Source organism: Rhinolophus sinicus, chromosome 16 (genome assembly GCF_057876585.1).
Source record: "Rhinolophus sinicus isolate RSI-liver-muscle chromosome 16, RSI-T2T, whole genome shotgun sequence".
NCBI classification, from domain to species: Eukaryota; Metazoa; Chordata; class Mammalia; order Chiroptera; family Rhinolophidae; genus Rhinolophus; species Rhinolophus sinicus.
The window spans coordinates 18121038-18134003 of record NC_142516.1 but is presented as its reverse complement, the minus strand read 5'-3'; the positions used below and the strand labels follow the sequence as shown (position 1 = coordinate 18134003).

Sequence of the window (12966 nt, the reverse complement as noted above, 5' to 3'; positions counted from 1 at the left end):
TGGGAACCATGCAGCCAATAAATGCAGTAGAGATCGAAGTTTATTGATTGAGCAAGATGTCCACAAAGTATTGTCGATTGAATGCACCAGGTTACAAAGAAGATATAGATCAGGGCTGCTAATTCAAGGGCTGCAGGAGCCAGGCAGATGATGTCAGTGAGAAGCACACCCCAGATGAGATGGGAGTTGGGGGGTGCGTCTGGGACAAGGGGCAAGGTGCACGTTCTACCCAAGGGGTAGCTGCTATTCTTTGGGGGTTACAGATGATTGAAATTTCTCTTATTTTTTAAATTTTGTATTTATCAGTATTTTATAATTTTCCCCCAGTGAACAATATTACAGCAGAAATTTTTAAGAAGAAAGAAGTTAGGCAGACCCAAAAGAGAGGTAAAGATAAAGTCTGATGGGACCTGAGAGGAAGAAGTGACCTCTTCTGCTGGGGGGTGGGGGATGCTTGGGGGCAGTGAAGGTCCGGGAGAAAAGGGGAACCAAGTGAGGCCATTGCAGCATTGCAGAGGACAGGGTTTGCAAAGGGGCTGATAGAAAGGTTGGCACTAGAGGTCAACTTGGGTCACCGCACATTTCCTGAGCACTGGGGCCTGGGGGTGGAGTGATGAAGGAGAACAGTGTGTGCCAGGTACTGTTCTAAGCACTTGACGTACAAATTTAATCCTCACAGCAATCCTATAAGGTGGTCCTATTATTACCCCCGTTTTACAGATAGGAAAACTGAGGCACAGAGAGGTTAAGAGATTTGCCCAAGGTCACACAGCTCGAAATGGCAGAGCTGGGATTTGAACCCAGGTAGTCAACTCAAGTGGGCTTCTGCTTCTAGCTGATGGTCCCAAAATGAGAAGGAGTATTGGGGGAGGGAGCACATGGCTGCTTCTGGATGGGAGCCTGGCGCCTATTCCCACGCTTTCCTCTCTTTCTTGGACAGAAACTGGTAACTACACCTGTGAATTCTGTGGAAAGCAGTACAAGTACTACACGCCCTACCAGGAGCACGTGGCCTTACATGCCCCCATCAGTGAGTACCTTTTGTTGTTGGGGGAGGGGTGGGCCAGCCAGAGGCTGAGGCTCGGAGGCTTTGCCAGAGGATGGGGAAAGCAAAGGTGAGCTTGATATGGGCCAGTCTCTAGGTGTCCAGGTGTGACCTGGGGCCACCTTACTCTAGTAGCTGGAATAGCTAGGAAAGCCCTACCCTTAAGACAGAAAAGTCTGAATCTTCCCGTTGGTGGACTCAGAGTAGCATCACTCATCCAAGTGGTTCCTGAATCCTCACCCGCAAAGCCAGCGCCATGTGATGCAGCCTCAGTCTGAACCCATGCAGGGTTTAGCCCAAGCTAGGCGATGGCCAACTAGGTAGGACAGCTCCCTCTTTGCCCTTGGTGGTGGAAAGGGTAAGAAGCGAGAGGGAGTGCTAAGCCAGAACTCAGAGCCCTGGGTGTTCATCTTGGGCGGAGTTGCAGGCTTGTGTGTGACCTCGGGCAGGCCTCATCTTTGTCTCTGGCCCCCAGCCTCTCCTTCCTCCCCTGACTGGAATGGAAAAGTTTCTAAGGGCCTTCCCCACAGGGACATCTGGACCTTCCATTCTCTTGATGCTACTGGTTTCCCAGCTCCCCTTCTGGGTGTCAAACGGGTTTCCATCCTTAGATCCCCAAGTATATGAGCTAGGAGGCCCTCAGTCCCCAACCAAAATCCTGACGGGTGGGGCTTAACCAGCGCAGAGGCTCAGGGCAGCAGAGCAGGATGTTTAAGAGCGGATGTGGGAGCATCCCTGCTTTTGTTTCTCAGGGCGGAGCTATGTGGATCCCACTCCACTGACTCGAAGAGGAGACTTATTTCCAAAGACAGGGAGGGGTTACGCAAGGTCAGCAGGGTTTTAAGCTGCCTACAGTCTGGGAGGCCGGATGACCCCCAGCCAAGGACATTCTGGTGGTCTGGAAGAGGTGTCCGGAGCTTAGAGGATGGTCAGGCAGGTTCCCTAGGAAGTCCTCCCTGGTGGACGAAACAGCAGAGGCCCTGGGTGAGAGCTGACAAGTCCTGAGGTCGATAACTGGTTTCAGATTCTCGTCCTGCTCAGCCTCTGACTGCTCGGTGACCTTGTGCCTGTCACTTCCCTTCTCTGGGCTCAGGTTTCCCATCTGTGGGAGCCCTGGAGGTCATTCCAGCCCTGGGGTCTGGATTGTAGGCATCTCTAGCATGAGGAGACCTTCAGGCAGGCATCCCTGGTGGCCCAGCTACAAAAACCCATCCCGCCACCCAGGCTAGGGATGTATGGGTTACCCAGTTCCCACCACGTGTCTGGGTCCTGTGTGGGGAGAGAGCACGCAGCTTCCACTTAGTGGGCATGACCCATCCATTTGACCCACTAATGGTGCTGAGTCATCAGGGCTGTGACTGGGCTTGAGCACCATGGCCCGGACCCTTTGTGGATTCCTCTTTCCATGGGCCGGGACTGGCAGCTGTGTAGGCAACTGCCTGCTGTCTTGGTGCCCAGAGGACATGCTGCCCAGAATGCACTTAGGTGTTAGTTATAAGGCCCGCCTGCCTTATAGTTACCAGGTGGGCCACAGTTTCAGCCTCTGGAGAATACCTTCAGTGCTGCTACTGCTCTTTCCCCAGATCGCTCTTTCTAGAACAAGTTGTAAGCATGGAGTTAATAAGAGGGGGAGCTTGGCTTCCAACCTTCGCAGGCAAGCTCCAGGCCCACACTCTTAATTGTGAAGCTATCCTGCATCACGTGTCAGATAGTACAGCACAAAGGGGGCATTGCTTGCACCCCGATTTCCTCCTTAACATCCAGGTGCTTCTCTGCTGAAGAGCTGTTTGCTGTTTTTCTGTTCCTCACTTTCTTTTTCTGTTATGGACTCTCTCTGTCTTTCTGCATCCGTTTATTGAATAAATCTCTGTTCTCTATTAGTAAAGTCTGGGGACTCTAGGATCATCTGTGTTTAAAATACAGCATGAGAGATTTAGGCTAGATCTAACAGAGGACTGAGTCTCCAAGGCTGACCAGTAGCCCCTTCTTTGGATCTAGAGATTTGTATGTCCATGGGTTCTGTGTGGAATTAGGGGCTGGACTTGACGGTTTAAGTGCTACCCAGGGCCAGCCTGGGTCTCATGAGAATAGCCAGAGGGACCTAGGCTGACTGCAAAAGTTCTTACAAATGGGGTCATATAGTATGTACTCTTTTGTGTCTGGCTGCTTTCACTGAGCAAAATATTTTTAAGATTCATACATATTGTTACATACACACACACACACACACACACACACACACACACCAGTTCATTCATTTTTACTACTGAGCAATATTCCATTGTATGAAAAAATACCACAGTTTATTCTGCAATTGCTTGTTAATTTGAGTTGTTTCCAGTTTTAGGCTGTTATGAGTAAAGCTGCTATGAAAATGCTTGCACAAGGCTTTTTGTGGACAGATGTTTTCATTTCTCTTGGATAAATACCAAGGAGTAGAATTGCTAGATCATAGGGGAGAGAGAGTATGTTTAACTTTTAAGAACTCACTAACCATTTTCCAGAATGACTGTAGCATCGTATTCCTACCAGTCACAGATTCCCCGTTGTTGCCAACATTTGGTGGCAATGGGCTATTTAATTCTAGTTATTCTGGGGATTGTGTAGTGGTATCTCATATTGTTAGTTTGTAATTTCCTGATGACTTATGGTGTTGAGTACTTTTTCATTTGTTTATTGGCCATTTGTATATTTTACTTTGGAAGCTATTTAAATATTTTGTCTACTTTTTGGTTGCGTTGTTTGTCTTTTTATTAAGTTATAGGAGTTCTTTATATATTCTAGATTGGAGCCTTTATCAGATATACATATATCTACATATAGTGAGTATTTTCTCTGTCTTCATTATGTCTGTTGATTTTCATATACTGTTTTTTGATGAGCAGTTGTTTTTCATCTTGATGAAATCTAATTTATCATTTGTTTCTATGGTTAGTGCTTTCTGGGTCCCACCCAGGATATCCTTACGTACCTCAAGATGGTGATGATATTCTCCTTTACTATCTTTTAGAAGCTTTATAATTTTAGCTTTTGTATTTAGGTCTGTGATCCATTTCAAGTTAATTTTTCTAAATGATGAGAGGTATGAGTTAAGATTCATTTCATTCCATAGGAATATTGGTTGCTCCAACATGATTTGTGGAAAAGATTGCCTTTTCCACATTACAGTGCATTGGGACCTTTGTTGAAAATCAATTGAATGTATAAGTAAATTAGTTTATTTCTGTTCCATTGACTTATTTGTGCTTATGCCAACATGGTCTTATTTACTCGGGCTTTATACTAAGTATTAAATCAGGTACTCTCAGTTTTTCAGTGTTGTACTTTTTAAAGAATATTTGTCTATTCTAGGATCTTTTCCTTATAAATACTAGTTTTCTTGCCAATTTGTACAAAATATATAACTGGGATTTTATTTAGGATTACATTGAATCTATAGGCCAATTTGGGGAGAATAGCCATCATAATAGTATTGTGTCTTCCAATCCATGAACATGGTATATCTCTCCAAGTATTTAGGTCCTTTACTTTCTATCAGCAATAGTTTGTACTTTTCAGAGTAGAGGTCTTGCACATATTTCATTAAATTGCCTCTAACCATTTTATGTTTTTTTACATTACGGTGATTTTTTATTTTCTAATCATTGTGGGTAGTACATGTAAACACAATTGATTATTCAATATTGAATTCAGTGTTGAATTCAGTATTGCTAAATTCACTTATTAGTTCTAATAGGCCTTTTGTAGATTCTTAGGATTATCCTTGTACATACTGACTATCTGCTAGTAAAGACAGCTTTATTTCTTTCTTTCCAATCTGTATTCTTTTTATTATATGTTTCTTCTTTACTATACTGATTAGGACCCTCCAGTACAATGTTGAATAGAAGAAATGAGTGACTATCTCTGCCTCGTTCCCAATCATAAGGTTCAGTTTTTCATCATTAAGTATCATTATTTTCATCCTTAAGTATTATGTTAGCTGAAGTAGGTTTTCATAAATGCCCTTTATCAGTTGAGGAAGTTACCTTCTACTCCTAGTTTACTGAAAGATTTTATCATCAATTGGTGTTACATGTTTTTTCTACATCTGTTGAGATGATTCTGTGATTCTTATCTTTTATTCTGATAATGTGGTGAATTAACATGGATTGGTTTTTGTTTTTTTAACACGTTATTATGCCTGTACTTTATTAAAATACATTGAGAGTACAGAAAGTCAAACTGTGAAATAAACTGAAGAAGGTTACAATGTTGGGATTTTTTTTTTCTTTGCCAGAAGAATCACTTCCTTCTTTGAAGCTTCTTTTTCTTGAGTAGGTATCTAAATTACTTGAAGACCTATGGTAGTTTGTAGTGTTAGCTCTCAAGAGCATGTTTTCTGATCACTTCTATCTGAAATTTCCCAGAATTTTACCTGGCTTTAATATCACTCCCAAAACTGACCTCTTACACGCAGAGAACTACAGTCCTAGGATTAACACAGTGCCCCATAGTCAGTCAGTGGTTTGTAAATGATGGTCACAATCAAGAAAATAAATTTTTCTGGTGAAGATTTTTAAACACCAGTATTGAGGTATATTGTCATACAATAAAGTGCCTGTATCCAAGTGTCCAGTTTGATAAGCTTTGACCTATATAGGCACCCATGAAACCATCATTGCAATCAAGATTATGAACATATCCATCACTCCCCAAAATCCCTCACCATTACCCCATCCTTGGGCAAGCACTGATCTGCTTCCTATTACTAGATTAGTTTGTATTTTCTAGAATATTGCATGTAAGCGCATATATGGAGTCTTATAGTGTGTACTCTTTTGTTGTGTGTACAGGGGTGTCTGACTTTTTCCACATACCATAATTGTTTTAAGATTCATCTGTGTTTGCATACAGCAGTACTTTATTCATTTTAATTGCTGGGTAGTAGTATTCCATTGTCTAGATATGCAAGGTCTGACCATTAAGTTCACGAACTCCTCCTAGAAAAAGTGCTACATACCTCATTGCTGAATATGACTACAAATCCCTTTGAAATACTCCCCTTGGGAAGCTATGCACCGATGCCAGGGCCTAGTCCAACCTTCAAAGCAATTTTGGAACTTTCTGGAATGGCCATCAGAGCTGTCATTGTATTACGCTTGATGTCCTGAATGTCATCAAAATGTCTTCCTTTCAATATTTCCTTTATCTTTGGGTAAAGAAAGCAGTCATTGGGGGCCAAATCAGGTGAGTAGGGAGGGTGTTCCAGTACAATTATTTATTTACTGGCTAAAAACTCCCTCACAGACAGTGCCGTGTGAGCTGGTACCTTGTCATGATGCAAGAGCCATAAATTGTTGGCGAAAAGTTCAGATTGTCTTAACTTTTTCATACAGCCTTTTTAGCACTTCCAAATAGTAAACTTCGTTAACTGTTTGTCCAGTTGGTACAAATTCCTACTGAATAATCCCTCTGAAATCAAAAAAGGTTAGCAACATCGGTGCAACAAGTTCGCGAACTTAATTGTCAGACCTCATAACATTGTCAATAGGTTGTGTGACTTTAAATGAAATGACGAATAACAAAACTAATTTTACCACAGGCTAATTGATATAAACAAGAGTTAAATTTCTACAGCATCTTATCAAGGTTACAATGAAATGACATTGAACAAAATGATATTAATTCTAAGTCTAAGACCTACTGTATAGATACCACAATTTTCTTTATTCACTTTTGGAAGGACATATGGGTTGTTCCAGTTTGAAGTTGATACAAATAAAGTTTCTGTGAACTCTGTACATGTCTTTTATGGACAAATGCTTTTATTTCTCTTTGGTAAATACCTGGGAGTGAAATGGCTGATGTATGTTTGACTTTTAAGAAACAGTCAAATTGTTTTCCAAAGTGGTTATGCGATTTTACATTCCAAGCAGCAATGTACTTTTCTTTTCATGTAATCTTCTTGTCTAATTTGGGTATCAGTAATGCTGGCCTCATAGAATGAGTTGGAAAGAGTATTCCCTGAGTGGAGTGTCAGTTAGATTACAATGATTGATAATGTAGTTCAGATCTCTATACCTTTTCAGGCTTTAAAAAATATATATGCTTTTTCTATCAAATCCTGAGAGAGAAGCATTAAAATTCATAACTTTAATTGTAGATACGGTGTTTCTTTCTTTAGTTCTGTCAGGTTTTGGTTTATATATTTTGAAACTTTGTTTTCAGGTTCACACACTTAGGATCATTATATGTTGATGAACTGACCCTTTCAAAGTTGTGCAATGCCCTTCTTTATCTCTGGTAATACCCATTGTTCTGAAATCTATTAGGTTAGTGCAAAAGTAATTGCGGTTAAACAGGTTACAAACAATTGCAAAAAGCACAATTACTTTTGTACCAATCTAATACTTTGCCTGATATTAACATAGTCACTACAGCTTTCTTAGTGTTTCTTAGGCTTAGTGTTTGCATGGTATATCTCTTTTCATCCTTTTCTTTTAATCTATGTGTGCATACATATTGAAGTGCATACATGTTGTCCGTTCTCATCCCTTTATCCAGTCTGGCAATCCCTGCCTTATAAATGAAGTGTTTAATCCATTTACATTTAATGTAATTTATTGGTATGGTTGGATTTAAGTTTACCATCGTGTATTTCTGTTTGCCCCATTTCTAGTGTTCATTTTTTCTTCTTTTCTTGCCTTCTTTAATATTAATCAAGAATTTAAAAAATTTCCTCTGTTAGCTTTCTAGGTATGTCTTTAAGGGTTACTCTGTGGTTTATAATATACATCTTTAATGTATTACAGTCTACCATGAATTTATATCATAACATATCACACATGATGTAAGAACCTTACAACAGCATACTTCCATTTACCCTCCTGTCCTTTGTACTGTTCTTGTCATGCATATAGGGCTAAATAAGTTAGAAACCCAACATTTATTTATTTATTTTTTTTTGCTTTTAACAGTCAATTATTCTTTAAAGTAATTAAGAGATGAGACAAATGCTTTTTATATTTACTCACACATATGAAAATGGTAAACCATTTTCTGTGCTTTTCTTTGTATAAATCTGAATTTCTTCTATTATCATTTTCCTCTATTCCCCGAAGAACTTCGTTTAACATTTCTTATGTTGTAGGTCTGTTCGTAAAAAGTTCTCTTAACTAAAGATGTTTTTATTTCACCTTTTCTTTTGAAGGATACTTTCTCTGGATATGCAATTCGAGGTTGAGAATTTTTTTTCAGCACTTAAAAAATGTCATTCTTTTATCTTCTGGCTTACGGTGTTTCTGGTGAGACGTCACATCATTCTGGTTGTTGCATATTTAATGTATCTCTTTTCTCTAGATGATTTTAAATATTTCTCTGTATTACTGGTTGTTAGTAATTTGATTATGGGTGTGTAGTTTTCTTAGAGTTTCTCCTGTTTGAGGTTCATTGAGCTTCTGCATCAGTGGATTTATATTTTTTACCAAATTTGGAAAATTTTCAGTAGTATGTCTGTAAATATTTTTCTTTCCCAGTTTCTTTTGAGAGTCTCTATTGAGACTATTTACATATATATTAGATTGTGTGATGATATTTATAGATCAACTGAAGCTCTGTTTAGTGTTTCAGCCTTGTTTTTTCAGTGTGCCTAATTTATAAATTAAACTTTATCAAAGATAGATTTTTTAGAGCAAAAATCATAGTATATCTAGGATTTGGTACTACCCATGGTTTCAGGCACCCACTGTGGATCTTGGAATGCATCCCCTGTGGATAAGGGGGTACTATTATAGTCTTTATTCTAGAATTAGAGTAATCCTTCCAAGGCTGGGCTTTTCTGGGTCTTGACTGAATGCCTGAGGTATTCAGCAAGGTCTCTCCTGAATGGCAGGTGGGAACGCAAATATCCTCTAACCTTGTACAACCTCTGAATCCCCACTCAGCTCACAGCCCCCCAATAGCTGTTGGCTACCAGGGTTTGCAGAGGCTCCCTCTGCACACATCCATTTGGCATTCAGCCAAAGACGTCATAGGGCCCCTCTGCACATTTTTGGAGGTTTTTTGTTTTTTGTTTTGTTTGTGTGTGTGTGTGTGTGTGTGTGTGTGTGTGCGTGTGTGTGTGTGTGTGTGTTTGTTTGTTTTTTTGGGTTTTTTTGCCTGATTCTCTCCTCTTTGTTATTCTACCTTGCAAATTCCAGCCACCTCAGAAGCCCTGAACTCTGGTCACTGTCTCCTCAGTTCAGCGAGATTGCAGTGCTTCCTTTGGGCTTCAGTTCTGTGCCATGGTCCAGGAGGTCCCTCCAGGCAGGGAGCTGGAGTGATCAGAGGGGCTCATGGCAGGGCTTTCATGTGTCACAGTCCTGCACCTCCTGCTCTTCGAGGTCTGGAAACTGTTGTTTCATGTATTTTGTCCAGCTTTACAGTTGAATTTGGAGGAGGGCTAGTCAGTCCTACACCAGTTCCATCATAGCCAAAAGTGTAAGGTCTCCAGTTTTCTTTCTAAGACTAAAATCCACCAGGAGGGTTTCCCAAATAGATGACTCTTGCATCGCGTCTCCCACTCATGTCCACCTCCAGCCTTGAGCACACTATTCCCATTTGTCTTGAATGCATTTTCACCCCACTCTACCTAGGAGAGGTTTCAGAGAGACTTCCTGGTCTCTCGCCATCCTCTCAGCTGCATAGTTACTTTTTTCATATCCTTATATTCTCTGAATTTTGTTTTCTCCAGTTAAATTTTCAGGTTTACAGAAAGGAGAGACCACTATGTTCTCTTATTTTTAAACATGTCTTACGTATAAATCCTCATCTGTTTCTTAAAGCGCAGTCAGCCAGTCTAAAACTCTGTCTTCCTTTCTCGGTGAAAGCCCAGATAGGAATTTCAGCCTGCTAGCATTCAATGTGAGAAGGTGGTGCAAACTATTGAGTGAAATGAGTTAGGAGCCTGGGAAATTCATCTTGGCTCAGCCCCAAGCTGCTCGGTGACCCTGGAGTGATGCTTGTACCTCCCTGAGCCTCTGCCTCCTCATCTGCCTTAATACCCTTGGGGCCAGTGGGAGGATAAACATGTAAGGTAGGCTTCCCTCAAGGAGAAGCTGGGGAAGGTTCTAGATTCCCGGACTTTCTTGGGCTCCAGGTAGGAGCGAGAATCTTTGCTTTCTGTGGACTGCGAAGGGGTTTCAACCCTCAAGTGTGGGGTCTGTGGCTCGAGAGGCCATTTACTTGGCCAGTTCCAAGGGCCATCCGGGACTGAGAGCGTGACCCTCTCAGGTACCGCCCCCGGGTGGGAGCCACCGGACGATCCAGACACAGGCTCTGAGTGTTCACATCCAGAGGTCTCCCCATCTCCACGCTTCGTGGCAGCGAAGACCCAGACGAACCAGTCGGGGAAAAAGGCTTCGGCCTCCGTGGTCCGATGCACCACCCTCTTACACCGCACCCCTCCAGCCACCCAAACCCAGACGTTCCGCACTCCAAATTCAGGATCTCCGGCAAGCAAGGCAACCGCAGGTACCGATGGCCCATGTCACCCCACACTTCTTCGACTCCCCGCCATTCACCCACCTGCCACAGCTGTGCCCTGGGTCATTGTTCCCTTGCAAGAACGAGAGTGGAGGTCCCATAGTTCTCTGGGACGAATCTGGGTCCCATCTGTGCTTCTGGCTGGCCCTCTGACTATGGCGAGCCACCTAACCTCTTAGTGTCTAGATTTTCTTTCCCAAAATCAGAGGGTTGTGCAAGATAATTTGCAAACTTTTTAAAAAAAAACAATATTTTTTTCCCAAGTCATGGCCTAAGGTGTTTAAAAACATGTTTTTAATTAATTACCAACATTTGAACATTAGGAGATTTTATGTAAAGCTTGATTTCTAGCTGGCATTGAAAAGTCAGATATGGCAGTTGTGGGCCCACTTTCCTGCAGGACAACAATTGGCTTGGGGCTGAGTCACAGCTGCCTCCTTTCATAGAGCATGTGCGCTCCAGTTTTCCACAGTTCTCACCCCTCCCTCTTGCCTACCTAACACAATGATTGTGTAGCAGGTATCATTTCTCATTGTGATCACACTGTTGTCTGTCTTACATCCAGCCCAGTTCATTCATTTACGTCACCTGCCTGGACCCTCTTGGCATGAGATTGAATCCCCCATCTTTCAGAAAACCCAATCCAAAAGCTCATTTCTATGAAGAGCTGCTCTCGCTGAAGCAGAGTGGTTGACCGGGAGGTCTGTTCTCTTGGCGTCGACCTAGTACTACCCGTGAAATCACTCCATGAGCCGTAGCCCAGCAGGAAACCAATGGATGCCAGCTCCAGTGTTTTCTGAGTCCGTGCACAAAGGGGCTCAGGCTCCAGAACAGTGAACAGGCAGTGATAAGGTCACAGCAGCCTTTCCCCTGGGAAAACTGATAAGACGCGCTATGTTCTAAGTACCAGTTATCAGGAATCCTGATTCATACTCAGATGGAACGAGTCTTGGGCTGCAAGCCTGAATTTGTGGGATGTAAGGTAGAGTGATGATGTCCCTCTGGGGTCGTGGGTCTTTCAGTTGCTTTCAAGCGACCCACAGCCGTTCATTAAATACACAAGCAATCAAACTGAAAACTGAGTTAAATGACCCAGTAGAGTGGACCAGTGACATAGCCAAGTGACTAGTTGTGCTTGCCTCTACTCTTTGGGTTCAGGAGTCTCCTTTTGGGCCAGGATGTGTTTCTTAAAAATGTCTGAGGATACGCTTATTGTGCTTCGATCTCCCAAAAGGAGAGTTAGTATTATAATTGCGAAAACCGCAGTTACTTTAGCAATTCATCAACCTTGAAGGTAATGGCTTTTCAGGTACTGTTTGGAGAAAAGCCAATAGCCATTGTATTTTTGCAACAATTGTCAAAAATTAGTTAGAACCAGACTGGTCATCATGGGTTCATTGGTGGTAGATATTGGCTCAACTAAATACTGGGATCATGGCTTTCAGATCTTGCTTTTTACTCTTGACCTTGGCTGAGAGTTCTTACATCTGTAGTTTCTGCAGAGACCTGCCTGCAAGGGGCTGTGTGGTCTGTGGCAGCTCTCAGACCTCAGTGTCCCCAAGTAAGCATCCAGCAAGCTATGGGGCTTGCCTCTGGCTGCCTTTATGTGACTTGGAAGACTTGGGGCGGGGGTGTCACACTTAAGTTTACCAGGTGGGCAGGGCAGAGGGTACCAGGTTGCGAGCAGGAACCTGCAATGTTAGAGCTGAAAGTTGTCACTGCCCTCGTCATGCAAGAATAGGCAACTCTTCCTGTGTGGGTGTGCAGGTCTATGTGTGGGACTTCACCTGTGGTACTGCCCACTAGTCAGCAGCCAGAGGTGCCTATGGCAGGGATAGCTGGTCAAAATCTGCATTATCAACTGAGTAATAGGACACTAATTATAACCTCAGTTGTCCTAAGTTCTACCAGTATGTTGGTTAGGTTGCACAAATATCCTCCAACACGGATCAGCATCCCACTGTATATACAAGGATTCAGATGGAGAAAAGAATTGCTTAAAAAAAGCAAGCATTTGCCTGGAGAACGAAGTCTTATTCTGGTGTCTTAGAGGGTTAGCAGCGTATCCAGCCCCAGGAACTTGACGACCTCACTTTCCTCCATTTTTCACCTGTAAAATTAAAATGACAACGTGGACCTCACAGAGCTATCAGGAGGATTAAGGGAGACCCTGGGTGTAAGGTGTCTGGATTAGTGCCTGGCACATAGTAGGTGCTCAGTAAATGAGAGCCCCCCCTTCTAGACAAAGAATTGAGGGGCTTTGCCAATTTACAGATGGCATCTTGAAGGAGGCAAATGTGTCACTCTCAGTCCAGGCATTCTGGAGACACGATTTGAAGAGAGGGTTATGCTTGTGGTGTTGTGGACAGCCTCTGCAAAAGGAGGCTGCAGCAGGAGGCACCGCTGGGGATGGGGCA

General features: G+C 42.6%; 1 protein-coding gene across 16 annotated transcripts in view; it reads left to right on the top strand.

The window, feature by feature from the left end:
* The window catches only part of ZNF618 (zinc finger protein 618), a 170140-nt gene that overhangs the window by 129332 nt on the left and 27842 nt on the right, over window positions 1-12966 (top strand). For 5 of the 16 annotated variants that reach the window (XM_019754624.3, XM_074330884.2, XM_019754625.3 and 2 more), the window contains 3 exons: window positions 328-387; window positions 941-1030; window positions 10298-10537. In XM_019754624.3, the coding sequence (XP_019610183.3) occupies window positions 328-387; window positions 941-1030; window positions 10298-10537 (390 nt within the window). The remainder of the gene's footprint in view (window positions 1-327; window positions 388-940; window positions 1031-10297; window positions 10538-12966) is intronic. The other 11 variants (XM_019754627.3, XM_019754629.3, XM_019754628.3 and 8 more) reach the window with 3 other exon arrangements.